We start from the raw sequence: 19,614 nt of genomic DNA, 5'->3' as shown, positions 1-19,614 counted from the left end.
CTGTGGGGGGAAGAGACCCCACTCCAGGAACCAGGGCTACAGAAAACCTTCAGCTTCACTCACTGCAGCTGGAGAGAATACAAGCCCTGAAACTACTGCCAGGGGTACTACCTGAAGGGTTTACAACACTCTGGGGCCTCCACAGCACGATCACTCGCTCCAGAGTGCAAGTCAAACGCTGACTGGAGGAGAGGCGCTCCCCTGAACAGCAGCTACATCAGCCTGCAAGCATGCAGGAGGCCACAGGGGTCCCCGTTGCTGGGAACAGAGTCAGCATGACTAACTAATAATAACAACTGCTAACAATTATATAGTGCCTTTTGGACACCACTCAAAGTGCTTTACAGGTAATGGGGATCCCCTCCACCACCACCAGTGTGCAGCCCCACCTGGATGATGCGACGGCAGCCATAGTGCGCCAGAACGCTCCCCACACACCAGCTCTCAGTGGGGAGGAGAGCAGAGTGATGAAGCCAGTTCAGAGATGGGGATTATTAGGAGGCCATGATTGGTAAGGGCCAATGGTAAATTTGGCCAGGACGCCGGGGGTAACAACCCTACTCTTTTCGAGAAACGCCCTGGGATTTTTAATGACCACAGAGAGTCAGGACCTCGGTTTTACGTCTCATCTGAAGGACAGCGCCTGTTTACATTATAGTGTCCCCATCACTATACTGGGGCATTAGGACCCACATGGACCGCAAGATGAGCGCCCCTGCTGGCCCCACTAACACCTCTTCCAGCAGCAACCTCAGTTTTTCCCAGGAGGTCTCCCATCCAGGTACTGACCAGGCTCAGACCTACTTGGCTTCAGGGGGTTGCCAGCTGTGAGTTGCAGAGTGATATGGCTGCCGGTCATTAGCTAGTGATGTGACCGAGGTTCGAACCCGTGATCATCAAGCTTAACCAGTACCCAGGTTAGAAACTTTACTGGTTTAGTCACTCAGGATGCTCTCATTCCTAATATTTTGGCCAGTAAGGAGATCTGACCCCTGCATGTCCTGTGTGTGTCCTGCCATGTATTAGTGTCCCAAGGCAGGTCTATCCTGCTCTGTGCCCATTGGCATCCAGGTTATGGACACAGTCGGCTTATACTGGCCTGAGCAGTTTTTGAAAAGTGTATCTCCTTTGTGTTTGAGCATTCAGGCATCCTGTAGTGTCCCTGATTTGAATTGAATGACTTTGTGCAACTTCACAGAAATCAAAATAGTTGTATAATTAAAGAAATATTTAGAGAAGGGAGCAGACTGGGATATTTCTTGAAAATAAAGGCTTTCTTCACGATTCTTTCAACACAAAAGCAACTTTAAATGGGGCATTTGTTAAATCGCGCAGTTCCAGGGCTCTATAAAACATCAGCTGTCCTGCTGAGTCACTGTCCACTGTGAATGAGGCCCACCCTGGTGGTGAGCCAGTAAAGACAGAAGGCTCCTTTTGTGGCACAAAGTGTGTGATATTGTGTATGTGCTGGCTGGGGCACAGTGTCAGATGAAGTTAGGCTACAGCTCTTCAAAAAAAAAAACTTTTGAAAAATTTTGCTCCGTTTTTATGTATTAAGCATTTCATTACATTTAAAAACAAAGTACATTGTTTGCGCTTTGGGTTTGAGCATTCAGACATCCTGTAGCATTCCCGATTTGATTTAAATGGCTTTGTGCCAACTTCACTGAAATCAAAATAGTTGTATAATTAAAGAAATATGTAGAGAAGGGAGCAAACTGGAATACTTCCTGAAAATAAAGGCTTTCTTCACGATTCTTTCAACACAAAAGCAACTTTAAATCGTCTCACAGATTGCCTTTTTTGTTTTTTTTGGGGGGGGCATTTGTTCAATCATTCAAAAAGAAGAAAAACCTTCATTTTGCTCACTGCTTTTATGTTTAAAACATTTTATTGCATTAAAAAACATTGATTTCCCGACACGGGATTAATCTGCTGGCTCGTTGCTATGAGCTATTTCCCTGTCATGTTTAGCATTAGCGCAGCCCTGTGCCCAGTGAGTCATCGCTCAGAAGAACTTTCCTCTGGGGTAAGTTTGGGTCTTGTCTTGCTTTTCCACAGATACAGGATTTCAACAATGTCACACGAAGGGGCTGCCAGTATGATCTGTGAATTCCAAGCACCAAGTTCAAATTCTGGGCTGAAGGAGCCCCTTCCGTCAGGTTCTGGCCCTGGAGGAAATAAACACATCCAGATCATTGTGTTGTCAAGCCAGGGGCTGTACATGGAGAATCGGGGAATGTGATGCTTGTCCCAGCGAACTCTGCAGGTAGCCAGAGCCTCTCCCAGCGGGATGAGCCTGAGCACATGACCACTATCTCTCCAGATGGGACACTAGTGCCGCGTCCCTGGGATAAAACTGGAGCTCCTGGCCAAAGCCCTCATGAGCCCAGGGAGGGCATGACAACTCCACCCAGGCAGACTGCTCAAGCAAACGCCCCCATCTCGGCATCACTCAGCATGGGTTGCTGCTGCGCAGGATCTACTGCAGTCGCATCAAGAAAAGATACTGCTTTACTTAGTTTGAGAACAGCTCATGCTTGCTCTCATGACCTGCCCTGATCGAGCGAGGGACCTCATAATTATAATACTCCACTCAAAGCACTTTACAGGTAATGGGGATCCCCTCCACCTGCATCACCAGTGTGCAGCCCCACCTGAATCCTGGATGATGCGACGGCAGTCAGAGTGCGCCAGTACTCTCCCCACACACCAGCTCTCAGTGGGGAGGAGAGCAGAGTGATTATTAGCAGGCCATGACTGGTAAGGGCCAATGGGAAATTTGGCCAGGACACCGGGGTTACACCCCTGCTCTTTTCGAGAAACACTCTGGGATTTTTAATGAGCACAGAGAATCAGGACCTCGGTTTTACGTCTCATCCGAAAGGATGGTGCCCTTTTTAAGTATAGTGTCCCATTCGCTACACTGGGGTATTAGGGCCCACACAGACTGCAGAGTGAGCGCCCCCTGCTGGCCCCTCTAACACCTCGGTTTTCCCAGGAGTCTCCCCTCCTGCTGAGCTCCAGTAGGCCTGCCAGCTGGGAGCTACAGGGTGATCTGGCTGCTGTCCAACTAATGCCAGAACCAGGGTATTGGCCTCAGCAACGTGGCAGGCTGGAGCATTCCTCCTCTGCCTCCAGGGCTACAGTAAAAAAGGCCAGCAGTGGTGTACGAATGTAACCCAGGGCCATGTGTGTGGGTAGTGTAGTTACCAAGAGGGAGGAAAGGCCAGTAGAGAAAAGAAAAAAAGATTTTCCCCAGAGTCCACAAGGAAACCATGGAAACTAAGCCAGGGTGCTGTCTGTTTCCTGAAATGCCGCAGAAATGCCTCCAGGATACGCTTTATTGAAAGTTATAAATATTGTAAAGTCTCCAGACTGGCCGTTGTGAACAAGCAATTTAGGTATCCTAGCAGCAGCAGAAGCTCCCGTTTCCAGACAGACAGAGGGCAGGGTGACAGACCAGGCCTGCCAGCCCATCCACCGGTTGTGTTGCTTTCCCTTTCCTCAGCTCTCGAAAAGCACAAGGAGGGTTTGCCGGGAGCCGGGGGTGCCTCAGTCTGCAAGGGAATTCGTTCAAACCCCACGTTCACAGGCCTAGAACAGGTTTCCCAGCTTCAGAGCCTTTTCAGCAGTCGATCCGTCCAGCTACTATTCCTACAACTACTGCAGCGAGGACTATAAATGGCTTAGAACGCTGTCCAGCAGATTTTCTCCAATCAGCCATCGACTGCAGTGTGCCATGAATGCACTTTATTTTCAATAAAGGCTCTGCAGTTGCATGGGCTTGAATGCACGCAGTGCTGTACGATGTCCCATTCCTCTCCCAAGGTTGCTCATTCCGAAAGAGCTCCCTGCAGCTGCAGGGTCTTCTGCGGCAGAGTCAGATCCCTTCCTGGAGGACCCGGCTGGTTTCTCTTCTGGCTGAACCATTGTTTTCTTACACGTCTACAGGGTGTTACCCAAGGTCACAGCAGATGACTCAAAACACGCCTTTAAAGCCACCGGTGCTTATAAACAACTTACAAGTACTATAATCATGCAGCTGATTAAATAATTAGCCCCACGATGGACAGGACTGGACACCAGGCCCTCCAGGAACGGAGTCAGACATCCATAGCGTGGTGCCGAAAACTCAAACCTTGAACAGAGCAAACAAGATCTACGGCCGGAACGCAGCGGTCCCGGCCGGCCTCGGACACGAGCCGCGGTTCCGGTCTCGCCCTGTACCTCGCTGCGGACGGCGCCGGGAACGAGACCAGCTCGGGAGTGGCGGCCGGCGGCGTCTGCTCGCCGCGCTAACAGCTGTCGTTGATGGACTGCAGGACGGACAGCAGGGCGGTGAGGAACTCCCAGGGTGGCTGCTCCTCATGGGCCTCGCACTGTGGGCAGTCCGCTTTTTGGTCCTTCTGGTGAAAAAAGAGCACAGCAGAGACAAGAGAACCCCCCCGCCCCCAAAGGGCACAAAATCAAAACTGGAAGCACGACTCCCATCTCGCGGCCGCACGCCTGTGGAAAGTCTGCATCAGCTTTCACTTCTTTCCCATTTCAGGCCCCCTGCGCTGCAGCTGCGGCGTCTCTGCGTGCCCAGGGATGAGAGAGCTTTTCTCTTCTAATGGGATCTAGAATGCCTCAGTGCAGTTCGGAGGGAGGAGGGAACATCTGGAGAGCTACAAGGGCATGGCTGCTGCTTCCCGGGGCTTCAAATGTGGGCCTGGCTCCAGCAAGAACCCGGGAGGGAAACGGGCTGAACACGGGAACTGGGCAGCACTGGGGAAGTTCCCACAGGGAGCCCAGCCGGAGCTCCTGGGGCAGGACACTGGGATCACGCTGCTGCCTGCACGCTCTCCGCTAGCAAGGGCCCACCAGTCTCATCTTCCGCGGTGAGGGGAAAAACCCTCCCAATCCCTCATAATTAGCATGAATCCTGAGGAAAGACGCTGCGTGCTTCTCCTGTGACTCGGCTACAGAGGAGTGCAGAAGCAATCAGATTTCAAAACTAACAGCAGGGCAAAAGTTGAGATCTTCTGTCAAGGGGAAAGGAATACAATCTGCTGCTTGTCGGTGCTTGCAGATCTCCCTTTGCTTCCTTTGGAGTTTGTGGGCCTGACTTCTGTGGCAACACTATACCTTAAACTCTCCCCTCGGGGCCACAACCAGTGATGGGAATAAAAAGTTACACAAGAAGATAAGAGCTGAACACTCAATGGCATTGTTTGACTCATGCAGCAGAAATCTGTCCAAGAATGTCTCCTTCCATTGAGGTGACGCAAAAAAAAAACAACTCTATTCCTGCATGTATAAAAATTGGTTTTAAATCTGAAGTCTTAATTTGATCTTAAAATGACAACATGCAGGTAAGAGCTCACTGCTGTTGGTACTCAGGTGATTCTGGGCCTTGTGAGTTGGGGTCTCAAAGGTACTTGAAGGGAACGCTGGTTCAGTGAGTGAGCCCCACACCTGAAGAACGCTGTGTTTTCTCTCTTCTCTTTTCAGCATGGAATAAACCTGTTACTTGTTCCCTTGAAGGGAACTACAGCTCTGAATGAGTCTGGCCATTCACCAGGCACTGTATACCTGCAACTCCAGAAACTCACCTTTCATTTCTATTTTCAATTCTATTAATAGTAGGGATCGTCTATTGTTCTAGCATGAGAACTAAAATGCTCAAAACATCACTGGAATTCTACTCAACCACAAATGTATAAAAATGTTGAGAAACAGAACAACTGGAGTGAATACCAGCTAGAATTACAAGCTGGTGTGAATGAGCTGGTATACTTTTACAGGTTTTTATAAACTGTTTGACTCAACGCAGTCATGTTAATATAACCGCAACGGGTCTACAAAGTGGGCGGCTGATAACATTCACTGGCAAGAGATGAGAAAAAGTCCCACCGCAGGAAAGCAGAAATCCTCCCAGATTCAAGCCTTTTCATCCCAGAAATCCAGTTCTGTGCTAATTGCTGTACAGGGAATTTTAGGATTACTTTGAACTCCTTTTTTAAATCTAAATGTCAGACTTTATGGCATATTTTTCTTGGACATTGAAATGCTCAGTAAATATCAGAAACCTGATTATGCTGGGAATGTGCCGGCGATAAGTGCGAACTGATGAGGAATGCGGATTAGATCGTTTTTACTTTAACTTGCGAGGTCGTGTGGAGAAGCTGCAATGCGCGCACATACAAAAACAGAAGAGAAAGGACAGTCAATGCTATAAGTTCATCTCGGGTATACTCGGCTTCTAATCCCTAGGCTTTAGTGATTAAAAAAAAAAGTTTAGACACCATCTCGTTCTCTCACACTCAGGCACAACTTCTGCCGGAGTTCCGAGTGCTGGCTTCCGTCCAGATCCAGCCCGGCCGTTTGAAAAAGTTTGTTGAAGGTAATACCGAACACTTTCGTTCCTTAATGGACACAGACTGTGACAGAACGCCAGTGCATCAAAGATGTCCTTGAAAACGTGCACTCTTTAGTCAGCCTGTGGCTACTGTGCCAGTCGACTATATAGAACAAACCAGCATAGCTGACAGACCCAGCTGCGCTTCTGCGTTGAAAGGGGACGGCGAGAATTGGACCCGCTCTCTAAAACAAGCCAGTTAATGAGGGGTACCGGCACAATAGCAGTCTTGCTTCGCGGGAACTTCAAAACGCCAGGTCCGCCTCTTCCTGGGGACAGGCTGAAGAGATGCATCCAGGTGCAGGAACCGATGGCGAACTGCAAATTCTCACCGAGAAACAAATCGCCGCGAAGTGAAAACGGCCCAACGCCTGCCCACGGAACCACGGCGAGGGGGACGAACCGGAAGACGAAAGAGCTAATAGTGGACTTTCGGAGACACGGGCCATACACTCACAGCCCACTCAGTATTGATGGAACGGAAGTGGAAACAGTCACCAGCTTTAGGTTTTGGGGAATTCACATCTCTAAAGATCTAACCTGGACTGTGAACAGTCAACACTGTCAACACTGACTCTATCATGAAGGAGGCTCAGCAGCGCCTCTATTTCCTGAGGTGCCTCAAGCGATGGGGGATGCCAATACATGTGTTGGTGAACTTCTACCGCTGCACCATCGAGAGCGTCCTCACCAACGGGATCACCGTGTGGTACGGCAACACCTCTTCGGAGAAAGAAAGGCACTGCAGAGAATGGTCAATATGGCCCAGAAGATCATCGGCTGCGGTCTCACCGAGATTAAACAGCTCTATGAGGACCGCTGCCGTGGTAGAATTCTGGCCATCACAGAGGACAGTCACCACCCCGGGCATGAGCTCTTCACCCCACTGCCCTCAGGCAAGAGATACAAGAGCATACGGACACTTACCACTAGATTCTTCAATAGCTTCTATCCAAAAGCAGTGAGACTGGCGAACACATTTAGCCATCCCCCTCGGACCACCCCTACACCATCACCATCTACCTCTCTATGATTTCTTATCTATTGCACATCTCCAGTCATTGTTTACACATCTGTATTGTTTACATTCAAACTGTCTACATGTTTACTTGCACATTGTCTATTGTTTGTACATTGTCTTGATGCACTGTCTGCACTTTGTCTTGTTTTTTACACTTGTTTTACAATCGAGAGACTTTCTGTAAGTAAGAATTCCATTGTACCAGTACCGGTTACATATGGCAATAAAGTTCAAGTTCAAGTTCAAGACGGAGTGGAGGAGGGAAAACACACACCTTCGTATTCAGCCGATGCAACCGCCTCAGGAGCTTCGAAGAGACGTTCGTTCTCGTGTGTCCAAACTCGAGAATCAGGACCCTGAGCTCCTCAATAAAACAAGATAGTGTGGAGTTGGGACATTCCTGCTGGATAAAACACACCAGGATGTCAGCAGAGTAGCAGAAATATTCACAACTCTGCACCTTCCCTTAGACATCATCATCAAACTGCGAACAATATCAAATAAGTACAGCGTAACAGAGTACCGGTTTTAATCAACACCAACGCTGGAGATGGGGGCGCAGGGTGCTGAGCTTCATGTCGATGAGCAAGCAAGCAGGGAGGCATAGTGCCCCAGCGGTTAGCTCCTGGTCTCGGGTTCGATTCTGGCCCGGGGCAGCTTCTGCGTAAAGCTTGCATGTTCTCACCACCCACTGGGTATTCTGTGGCTTCACCCAGTTCCCTCACGGCTCCCTGGGAACGGCTTCAACAACATGGGTGGGAGGTTTGTTCCAGACTCCCAGAACCCTTTGTGTAGAGAAGTGCCTCCTGTTCTCTTTTAAATGCACCTCTAGGTAGTGCCTAGGATTGACTTTGAGTATAATTACTAGAAGGGAACCTCTCTCAAGCTTCGTCTGTCCAAGACTACAGATGCAGTTTTTACTGTAAGTCATTGTAAGACATTCTTTTGTGTAACTAAAATGGTATGCCGTCTTCTGAATGAGATGATATTCTTCTGTTTTCATGTAACATCCACTGATTTAATTTCTACTGTTTCTATTATATATCCTAACATGCGTTTCTTATGGCTTCCCTGCGTGGTATAACACATGAAACAAGCTGGTTGAAAACATTTAGCTGGACTCTAAATCAAAGGTCTTTTGCTAGGTAACCACCTGCAATATTAAACTTTCTGTCCTTTTTAAATTTCCTTTACATTTTCTACACGATGTGCTACTACTCCTACTTTATCATCTGCAAAGCTGAATAATTTTCTAACACCAGAACCTAAAGTATTGACCAGGCTTAAATTAAGAAGCCCAACAACTCTAACAAGTTATTTTAGCAAGATCTGCATTCCCTAACTCCTCGGCCATTACTCTGTTGAATCCTACTGTTCTGTAGAGTTCTCCAGTAACACATAACTGATCCAAGTCATTATAGAGCAGTATTAATGGATGGCACAGCATGAGCAATTCTCTACTCCATATGTGTCATTGGTCTTGTGGCTGTTGGAAGGGTTTTGTAACAGGAGGCGGTCCAGGCTCCCGTCAAGCGTAGTTCTGGACGCTATGCAGACGGTATCATCCGGAAGTAAGTGGAGAAGGACAACAAGGAGGAGGTGACGAGGATGAGGAGGGGTTGACAGACGGGGGGGCGTGACGATGGTGAACTGGTACTCGGGGGGCGTGGCCAAGGCAGACAAGTCCAAAGAGCCCAGAGGGGAAATCTGGGGTGCAGTCCAAAGTCCAAAACCAGGTGATCCATCCGAGACGAGACAAAACATGGTTAAAATCTGGAACCGGATCCAGAACACGGACAGGGAATAAAAACAGGATGACGAGGCCAGGCGCTCCGAGCCCCGGACCCAGACGGTCAGGATGCTGTGATGAAGCCTGTGCCGTCGGGTCTCTCCTGGACCCGCTGGTAGGCGGGCTTCCGGGCTTCAATCTCCCAAAGCTGAGCCGGTTCATTGTCGGCTCCCAGGAAACAAGACACATTGCCGTGTTAGCACTGGCAGGAGAAAGGGTGAGGTAGCTGGAGCAGGCTCAGGCTTAAACAGTGACAAATAAGACCACGGATTTAAGTGAAAAGAAGTTCCATTGAATCAAATAGTGGTTTCCAGGAAGACAATAATTTGTCGAGGAATGGAGTCCCAGTCCGACCAGAGGGGTCAGATAAGGGCAGCTTCAAAAAAACCAAAGTTTGAGAATTTAATCCTGCTTCTCAAAAAAAACATAAATCCATCCGAGACAACAAGAGAATTAATTTGATTTAGATGAACAGAGCGTGCTGAACTCAGCACTGAATTCCTTTATTGTCTGGTAAACATGTTCAAGTGGGTTTAAGAGTATTGCACTGAGGAAATGAAGAACCATTTATTCAGAAATTGGAAAAGCAAGGAATTATGAAGCGGCTTTTCATTGTTTCTTGATTTTGAGGAACACAGTTCAGATTGTGCAAACTGGAGTCCAATAATACACATCCCCTGCTTGAGCTCCAGTTCAAAGCACATTAAATTGAGGCCTTTTTGACACTCAACACATCAGTGCCAAGTGCAGCTAACAATAATAATCCAGTATAATAATTCTACTACCAATAATAATAAGAGTCCAGTTTTAAATCCCAGCTGTGGTGTGGCATTTCTGCTAGAGTCTTTGAGGAATAACAGGCAGGATGCATAGAGCAGCAGTACGTGTGTGCAGGTTAGGAGGAAAGAGCACTTTGTCAGACTTTTAGCAGAACTCCAGCACTGTGATCATTATGTCAAGCTGCTCCATGATGCTTCATTCCAAGTCAGACTTCCATGATCTGTTTGATTCAGGGAACTGTACAACACCCACGTTAGCCACATCTTTCTTGGTCACTCTGTCAGCCTTCTTCCATGTACAACGCGAGGCATCTCCTATTGTCTGGAGATGCAGACAATAGCTTCAGAAGCAGCTTCAGAACAGTGTGGTCATTAACCTCCAAACAGCTCTCCATCCACAGCCAGGTACACTCAACACACACCCAGTGCTCACGTGGTCCTGCCTTGTAAAGGGTTAATTCTCCTGGAGAGGTTAATCTGTTCAAAATGCAGGAGGGAAACAGTGTTTACTATGCAGTGAGGATGCCAAGACCTTTTTCTGGAATGCACAAGATCAAGTATCTGCTCCTGTACACCACGTTGGATTCGGGCTTGTATATCAATGCAGTGCTGTGCACCTTCAAAAGTGCCAGAAGAGATACGCCAAACTTGGGAATAACATTTCAATATGAATGCATGGACCCTGATCTGTCATGCTGCTCAGTACAAGAAAGATTTTCCGACTGAAAAAATGACATGGGTCTTGACTCACAGACTGGGAGAAATATGACAAAATCAATGGGAGGGAGATGAGGTGGGTACTCTCAGTGTTTGTGCACTCAAGCACTGCTCTCCAGCCAGATGCACAACAGGGGCAATTAGTTCAAAGCCTGGTCCAGCATTCTACCCCATCTGCAGAGCCACGTCTCTGAGATACTCGTTACTTTTCCATTCACTCACAGGGAAACACGCAATATCCCTTAAAGTATTCGGTAGATTCTGGATAAAGAGCCCAGGAGAGGCATCGCTATAAAAACAAACAGAGCAAGGCCAGCGACATGTCGAGACACCACAAACAGCGTCCGTGCAATGAGACTGATGCAAGGAAACTAACTCACCAGAAGGACAAAACTCTCGTGGTGATCAGATTACTCTGCAGAGGTGCTGTCATGTCAAGACTCCCCTGTGCTCTCCTGTGCAGGACCTGCCCCATGCAGCAGTGCAGTCACATGCAGGTGAAAAGCACCACATCTCTGCCAGCGAATTACAGCTGTACCAATCGCTCAGCACTTCCTACTGTACATACCTTATAATCGCTCACATTGGCAGTGTAGAGAGTGCAATTGTCTGGATTCTGAATGAAAACAAAAAAGCACTGATCAAAGACAGGCAAGACGAGTGCAGAACAATCTGAAAATTAGTCTGGTTTTACAAGGCAGCATTTTTCTAAACAAACAGGAGACACTCTATAGATTAGTCACCCCGATGACAAAGCACAGATGAATGTTTTTTTAATGGCAAGGTAAAAATACCTTATGTTCCTTTGCTATAGGACTTAAACTTGGAATACAGGAAAGGTGAAGAACTCTTTACCGCAGAAGTGTAATGTGCCAGTACAAAAATGTAAACTATGAATTTTTATCTTGCTTTGAGATGAATAAATGGGTTATTAAACAGCAGACGTTTCCCACTCATTAGGTTCTCACTGTGTACAGAGTACAGAGTTTACTGTTTCACAAATGTTCTCAAATTAGCCAGATTGAATTACCTCTATAATGGACTTCAGGATTACTCTGGTTTCATGAAGGCACACTTTGGTTTAAGTTATCTGGTTAAAGCAATTCAGTACAGCAATTCTGTAGGCAAGGAGAGTCAAGCATCGAATCCATCTGAGCCATCAAAACCACAGCGAAAGAATGCACGTCTTCATCCAGTGACTATGGGTTACAGCCCTTTATGGAAAACTATGGGGATAAAAATCTGTTGTAATAGCAAGGAACTATACAGTAGCAGCTGCAAAAGCCAGAGAAGAAACCTGGCAAAAATTCACAGAGAAATTGAATGTGGAAGTTAATTAGGAAATATCTGAAGATAAGAAAACTATAAAAATTGTGTGAGTATGCATGCGTTGGTGTTACTTCACTTACATTATTGTGGCACTGAAGTGGAGCTCCTTTTTCAGCTATTGTGTAGCTGTACAATATAGTTTTTATGCAGCAGTAATTTATGCATTTACAGTAGCTGGAGCACAATGGGGGTACCTATCAGTAAGTCAATACAAGATTATCTTCCACAGTGGTACTGCACAGTACAGTGCAGTGCAACCCTCTGGATAAAAATGTTGGATAAAATTAGGGAACAAGAAGACAAATGAGCAGACTAGGACTGGAGAAGGAGGAATCATCATCAACACAAAGGAATGTATCCCTTTACAGGGATATTGTCTTTTTCCCCAACATTTTTTGGGTGTGAATCAAGACGTTTAAGTGATGCACCACCCTACCACGTTGCAGAAACTCTTAAGCCAGGTAGAAAATGTGACCTAAATATAATATCTGAATTATTTTATTTTTCTAAATGAAGTAAGAAAAAAAAATATCCTAAATATCACTAGACTGGTGTTGAACTCTGATGTCTCTCTCAGCTCAGCACCCTGTTGATCCAGAGGAATGAGAGGAAAGTCATTACAGGGCACAAGTGGAGGAGAGCAGCTCTCCGCTTCCTTAGGAGCACAGCAAAGGTGGCTTTACATACATTTTTATGTAAAGTGGGCAAGTAAGTAATCATTTTGAAGAAATATATTGCAGTACTGGGCTTCCACACTCAACAGTCAATGCAGAGTTCTATTGTTTCAGTAAATCAAAGCTTATATTTACCCAGCCCACTCAAATATCACCCTTTAGCTTCACTGGTGTAGCAGGATGGACAGGAGATCACTAACAAAAGAGGGGTGTGTGATGTGTGGATGTGCAAGAGTTGTCAGTGCCAGCAGCCCTATCACCCTGCAGCTCCCAGCTGGCAGCCCACTGGGGCTCAGCAGGTGTGAGCCTGGCCAGTACCTGGAGGGGAGATTCCTGGGAAAGCTGAGGTTGCTGCTGGAAGAGGTGTTAGTGGGACCAGCGGGGGGCGCTCACCCTGCGGTCCTAATGTGGGTCCTAATACCCCAGTACAGTGGCGGGGACACTATACCGTAAAAAGGCGCTGTCCTTTGGATGAGATGTAAAACCGAGGTCCTGGCTTTGTGTGGTTATTAAAAATCTTGGGGCGTTTCTCGAAAAGTGGTGTTATCCCCCTGTTCTGGCCAAATTTCCCCCTGGCCTTTACCAATCATGGCCTCCTAATAATCCCCCTCTCTGAACTGGCTTCATCACTCTGTTCTCCTCCCCACTCAGAGCTGGTGTGTGGGGAGCGGACTGGCGCATCACCCAGGTGGGGCTGCACACGGGTGGGGGTGGAGGGGATCCCCATTACCTGTAAAGCTCTTTGAATGGAGTGTCCAGAAGAGTGCTATATAAGTGTGAGGAATTATTATTATTGCAATGAGCTTGCTTGAAACAAAGCAAAACAAGCTTGCTATTTCAGCGGTACCTTCCACTTCAGGCTGCTGGTTAATATATTTTGACCAACCTTCACCACTGACAGTTGTCTGGCGGTCCTGAGACGCAGCGGGTGGGGCTGTTTTATCAGACCCCGGGTCTGGGGGTCTGGGGGTCTGGGGGGCTGTGCGAGGGCAGGAGCTCAGGAGCTGTGTGCGCGTGGCGGCCCCTTACCCCGCTGATATTGCTCTGGAGGCTCTGCAGGTCCGCGACCGCCTCCCTGCTGCACAGGGCCCTCTGCCCTCCTGCCCACGGCGTCATGGCAACCAGGCAACACAGGGTGCGCAGCAGGGTGCTGCCAGGGGTGGCCATCCTCCACCGCATGGCAGGACCATCAGTCCCCCAGGGCCAGTCCCGGGACAGCTGGGGGGGTCAGCAGGAAAGGGCCAGGACCTCTGTGGGGCTCGTCGGCGTGCCAGCAGGGTGGGGGAAACCGGGCCGCGGGCTCATGCCAGCTGCCACTCCATGTGTTCCAGCTGGCACCAGCCCGGACATCTGCTCTTGCCGGCTCCCCCTCTGCACAGAGAGAGGACACGGATCAGCGCCCTCCTGCCGGGCCGGAACAACGCTGGACAAGCCCGCTGCACCCGGGAACGCATGGGCTGGTCAGCGCCGGACCACCCAGGACCAGGTCCACTCCTGGGAACGCATGGGCTGGTCAGCGCCGGACCACCCAGGACCAGGTCCACTCCCGGGAACGCATGGGCTGGTCAGCGCCGGACCACCCAGGACCAGGTCCACTCCCGGGAACGCATGGGCTGGTCAGCACCGGACCACCCAGAACCACCCAGGACCAGGTCCACTCCCGGGAACACATGGGCTGGTCAGCACCGGACCACCCAGGACCAGGTCCACTCCTGGGAACGCATGGGCTGGTCAGCACCGGACCACCCAGGACCAGGTCCACTCCCGGGAACGCATGGGCTCATCAGCATTGGACCACCCAGGACCAGGTCCACTCCCGGGAACACATGGGCACCGGACCAGAGTGGGCCCTACATCCACAGCCCCCCCCCCAGAGGAGCCAGATCTTTGGGCTGTGGGCCGCAGGGCAAGGTGTGCCTCCTGAGGGACCAGTCCTCAGCGTCACAAAGCACTGAAATCCAATCAGCAGTCCTACATGGAAACATCAGCCCCAGCCCTGAGACAGGAGTGCTGGAAGCATCGCATCGCCTAAATCAAGGGCATGACTACAACAAGTCCACACACTCATGGTCACCGGCCGGGCTGCTGAGGCAGGAGTCTCCCCGGACACACGCCCACTGCCTCGCGCAAAGGCACACGCACGCCAGTGAAGTTGCCCCCCCCCACCCCCCTACACACAGCACAAACGATTACCCCCCCCGCGCTCATTCGTTAGTGCCTTGCTTGTGCCGTTTTGTGCCATTGAAAGTACCTTCCCAGCTGCTTTCTTTCCCGAGATATAGCGCCTTCTTTTGGGGGGGCTGTGACCGCCACTCAGCCCCCCCCTACAACAATTTTTATTTTTGTGAAAATAAAAGTATTTTTCCAAGATTGCCGCGGTCCGCAAGTGTGAGCCGGTAGAATTACCAATGTTGTTTTGCGGATGTATTATGAACTACCCGTGTCGGCTTTGTACACAGGGCCCCTGAAAAAAACATCCTGGTTCTTTTTCACGATGACGAATGTGCTTTGCGCGACAAGAGTTGAAGTTGCAAATCCAAGCCTTTTTAAAGACTGACTCGACCGGCGGGTCGAATCTTCACCAGTCCCTCGGTGCGCATGTCTATTTAAGAAGGAGACAATGAGAAACTGATTACTTCTTCAGTTTATTTTGAAGGACAGCGCTACGAAGTATTAAGACGTGCAAGTTAAAGCCTCTTTGTAAGAACATAATATTGTTTCCTAAAGTTCGCTTTTTAAGGCTTAACCCGCAACTATTCTGCTAAGGGTACGATATTGGGGACAAATTTAATTTTCCTGTTCACACAAACGCACAGAAGATACCGATATTAAATGCAAAATCCAGCGCCCCCCCCCGACCCGGGCAAACAGAGAAACACAACTGCAGAGTTGTTACTCTCGCACCGGTACCAGAGCTTGAACTCGGCAGATGGGGTCACTGGAAGTCAAAGTCGCCGTGCATGGTCAAGTGATCACCGGAAAAACAAGGCGCTATATCTCGGGAACGAAAGCAGCCGGGAAGTTACCATCTACGGCACAAACCGGCACAAACGCAGCACTGAAGAATGAGACCGGCTCAGTTCTCCTAAACTGGTCTAAGGGGGCTCAGTGACGTCACGACCCCCGAAAACACAAGGCGCTATATCTCGGAAACGAAACGCAGCACTAACAAATGAGGGGGGTTTCGTCGTTTGTGCTGTTTGCACGGGGGGGCCATCGTCACGGAGCTGCGCCAGCGAGACAGCCCGTCTTCGCATTGTGGGCGAGAACCGAAGAGTCACCCCCCCAAAAAAAACCCACTCGCTTGACAAACGTCCCAACAGAAGAGGGAAAGGAACAGGTATAGGAGCCATACCCACTTCCTAGAGTAATTAGCGCCGCCTCTCGTTGAAGTTCCCTTCAAGAGTACACCTGTAATACACGAAGCAAAATGTGTATTGAAATCAAGTACAGGGTGGACAGAGCGGCAGGAATGAGGATTCCCAGTCGGAAGGTCTTGGGAATCATCTTGCGGTATTCTGTTGTGAAGCTCAGCGTGGTTTCGTGTAGGTATAGATATTGAATTGGATATTTGAATTTAACCGTCTGATGTTAAAAAGATTGGGCTTCTTGAATTACTTTCATTCTTTGTACCTCGAAGGAGTTGAATTCGCTTTTATGTACTGTGCTCATTCTGTGGCTTCTAAATCGCACATTGAGCGCGAACACTATATAGGTTTAAAGTTGACTCGAGAATGTGAGTATCGGTAAACTAGCTCGTTTGCAATTGGGGGTTAATTGCTGCATTGTATAATGGTCTCCCCGTTTATACGCCCCGGTGAAGGCACGTCTTCACTGAATTCTGGAGTTTGATCCAGACGGTGCTGTCGCTGCTTAACTAAACGTTATTAAAATGCACCATACAGAAAACAATAAAATGCATATTAAAGGCAGGTCTCTAGCTTTCGTTTTGATGACATGTAACTTTTGCGCGTAAAAAGTTACTTCACGTTAATCAAAAGCTTTTACAATTCAGTTCGAAATACTTCATCCCTCCCCAGGGGGCAATTAAAGAGACGAAATCTGTTTTTAATTACAACGCAAAAGCAGCGCACAGGTTTGGACGGCGCTCGAACGAAGCACTCGAGTACCTGATCTGCAGAGTGCCAATGGCCGTCCATGCGGATTCTGAAGGATACAAGAAAGTTAAATAAAGAAAAGAAAGAAAGTCACTTTTGCAGCCAGGTACTATAAACGCGAAATACAAACGCGTCTCCGCGCATTAGGAAAAGGAAAGTAAAACGTGCTCACCTTTTAAGATCCTCTGGAAAGGAGTTATTGACCTGTTGAGTCTCGCTGACACCTGTGTCCCTGCCTTCACTCCCGAATTTAAAAGGGTGAAAGTTAGAGCCTCGCTTTAAAACCGCCGCACATCGCCCGAGGTGTAGACTCGGCGCAGTCCGATTCTCGCTCGCAGCGTGAGGGGGTCACTCCTCAGCGGTCCGTTCCCGAGCGGCTCGGCTCGGCTCGCCACGGCGTTACCGAGTGCGCACGCTGTCTGAACAGGATGTGAAATTTCAGCAGTTTCGACTGGGATCCGTTCCAGAGTGAAGGAGGTGTTTCGCCGCAGACTGCGCGCCCCTGCAGCCGCAGCGCGCTGGAATTCCTGAGCGAAAGGTCACCCGCCCTCAGAGACGCGCGACGGCTTCTCCGGGGGGCGCCGCACAGGAAAGAATAGCCCCCCCCTCCTGTTTGTTATAAAATTCAATTTACAGCAACTTGAAAAGCAGCGTTTGAAGCTTTGAAATTAAACCCGACCCTTCGCCCCGGCGTCCCGGCAGGGCTTGGGTCACTGAGTACAGACCTGACCCGGGGCGAGCTCCGTCTCTATTTCCCCAGTGACCTCTGGTTCGAGTTCCGTGCCCGCTTTTATACAGCAAACAGGTCTGAGTAGGAAGCTCACACCGCATCGGGACTGCCAAGCAATCGGCAGGGAAAAGAATTGAAAAACCGGGATACTCCAGCGGAACGCCACGAGGTAACGCTCCCGCCTCCTCAGCTGAGCTTCCTCTACTAACAAGGGAAAACAAAGGATGGTCGTTTTAAAACGAACAATATTACAAGTGCAATGAAAATTGGTTTTACAGCCCAGGCTGACCTGAGGGGCGGAGATCCCAGGTTTAAACTTTACTCGTGTACTCCGAAAGTCTCTGCAGGCACGTACCGGGGCTCCCGCCGCTCTTCTGTTACAGCACAGCTGCCCGCAGCGAGAAGTTCCCGTCACCGGCTTCAAGATTACTCTCCGCGCACAGGCGTCATCAGGCTAGCCCGTGGGCACTGCCAACAGGACACGTGCTGCCCAGGATTCGACGGACTCAGATGGGGGTAATAGTGACCACCCAGAGACAAAACGCAGCGACTGATTGGATTTGTAACAGTCAAAGTAATAAATAATACTGTAACGCAACGGGGGTTCAGGCGGGCGCCCTTGCCTTCTGCCTGCATAGGACGCGAACCCGGGCCTCCGGCGTCACTCAACAGGGACCCAGCTTGCTGAGCTAAAGAGAGATTCCTCTACAGCCTAGGGGCTGTGGTCCCGCTATTACAGGGAAGGGCGGTGACGTCACCGCCCTGGTACCCGGCTCTTACACACCACTGACGGCCGTATGCGTTACAATACGTTTCACGTTTGCAGATCAGTCCGAGATGGGCGAGGCCGGGTTCGGACTTGCAGAGGAGCGAGCAGGTGGTCTACAACTGCAGAGGTCTAGGCAGTGGTTCCTGTAACACACAGAAAGCCTCCAGCTCGCGCTGGAAGAAGTAAGGACGTGGGCGGAAGGGAATTCGAAGCCCCCCAGGCTCTCGGATAAAGGCTGCCTGCCGTGGCCCACGGTTCCACAGCTGGTGTCATTAATTCATTTCCTGCATCTTTCATAACGCGTCCAACCAGGCGTGAACGCGTTTATAACTGTAATAAAGTGAACTGTAAAAAGGCTGTGCAAAATACGCTTTATATGTCTAATTAAACCAGGAGAGACTAGACCTTCCCAGAACCGAATTTGGCAGGCCTGGTTCCATAGCGAAAACCTGAGGAATGTTTATAGGACCTCTCACGATACAGTATTCCCGCGACAGCACACTCATGCCAAATCACAGAGTAAGCAGACACAGTTCGGAACATCACACAGAATAAACAACAGGCTGCACAATAACTGTCTAAACTAAATATTTAATCGGAGCGGAATGGCAGGTTGCCCCAGAGAAGGCGTAATGACCATGTCTACCACTAGATGTCGCCAAAGCGCATTTTCAGAGCTCATTCTATATAGTTTATCCTGTGGACATTGTTTTACTAATTGCATGGATTTTCTCATGTTTTTTTTTGTGGCTATGTGTTGGTAGAGCAGAGGAACACTTGATTTAAATGCAGTTGCTTCTGAGTTGTGTTAGACAGGGTACAATGTTAGATTTTGTTTTGTACCAGCATATAATGTTAAAACTTCACAAAAATGCCGGGATCACTGATTAGCAGGATCACGGATCACTTGATTTACCATCAGGACCTTGCACATGAAAGAAAAGGTGCATATAAACAGGTGCAACAATTCTGAAATCCTGCCATGAAGACATTCTGCTGTGTGTCAGTGTGAGTTCAGCGTCTGCACTCTCACAGGTTGTTTTTTTCAAGTGCTCGGTTTCTCCATCACTGAATGCTTGCTGCACTCATTAGTGCATGCCTAATGAATACGGGACACCTGCAGACAGGAGGAGGACTGGAGGCGGGAGCGGATCTTTACAAATGAGCACACACGGGGAAATTATTCGGGAAACATGACGGAGGTCACTGAGTGGAAGGGCAAGGACTCCCACCTGGATCGGCTCAGGCTGCCTGTTGTATTAGATCGGACCCCCGATCGGCACCG

General features: G+C 49.1%; 1 protein-coding gene and 1 long non-coding RNA gene across 10 annotated transcripts; one reads left to right on the top strand and one right to left on the bottom strand.

Annotated features, from left to right (window-relative positions):
* Positions 1 to 1,872: 1,872 nt before the first annotated feature.
* il15l (interleukin 15, like) lies at positions 1,873 to 17,382 on the bottom strand. 9 transcript variants are annotated; one of them, XM_088627534.1, is made up of 8 exons: positions 17,003 to 17,382; positions 16,843 to 16,879; positions 16,068 to 16,123; positions 13,742 to 14,083; positions 11,278 to 11,325; positions 7,699 to 7,824; positions 4,231 to 4,406; positions 1,873 to 2,171 (listed from the first exon to the last, which is right to left on the bottom strand). In XM_088627534.1, exons 4-7 carry the CDS (start codon positions 13,889 to 13,891, stop codon positions 4,299 to 4,301), a joined length of 432 nt encoding a protein of 143 aa, XP_088483660.1. In that variant the 5' UTR covers positions 13,892 to 14,083; positions 16,068 to 16,123; positions 16,843 to 16,879; positions 17,003 to 17,382; the 3' UTR covers positions 1,873 to 2,171; positions 4,231 to 4,298. The 9 variants fall into 9 exon arrangements, with proteins under 9 accessions (XP_088483660.1, XP_088483659.1, XP_088483658.1 ...); XM_088627533.1 differs by having other exon boundaries at positions 7,699 to 7,827; positions 17,003 to 17,377; XM_088627532.1 differs by having other exon boundaries at positions 4,231 to 4,409; positions 17,003 to 17,355.
* LOC148672100 (uncharacterized) lies at positions 16,116 to 18,695 on the top strand. Its single transcript, XR_015935655.1, has 2 exons — positions 16,116 to 16,257; positions 17,629 to 18,695. It is a non-coding gene; the product is annotated as an uncharacterized LOC148672100 (long non-coding RNA).
* Positions 18,696 to 19,614: the final 919 nt, after the last annotated feature.

Source organism: Lepisosteus platostomus, chromosome 4 (genome assembly GCF_059453375.1).
Source record: "Lepisosteus platostomus isolate fLepPlt1 chromosome 4, fLepPlt1.hap1, whole genome shotgun sequence".
NCBI classification, from domain to species: Eukaryota; Metazoa; Chordata; class Actinopteri; order Semionotiformes; family Lepisosteidae; genus Lepisosteus; species Lepisosteus platostomus.
The sequence above is the reverse complement of the archived record's forward strand: the minus strand, read 5'-3'. Positions and strand labels throughout refer to the sequence as shown.

Coding starts and splice junctions, on each gene's coding strand:
- il15l (XM_088627526.1), bottom strand. CDS start 13,891: ATGCGGTGGAGGATGGCCACCCCTGGCAGCACCCTGCTGCGCACCCTG. Junction 11,326..13,741: donor TCCAGAGCAATATCAGCGGG/GTAAGGGGCCGC, acceptor GTTTTCATTCAG/AATCCAGACAATTGCACTCT. Junction 4,410..7,698: donor TGCATCGGCTGAATACGAAG/GTGTGTGTTTTC, acceptor TTTTTTCACCAG/AAGGACCAAAAAGCGGACTG.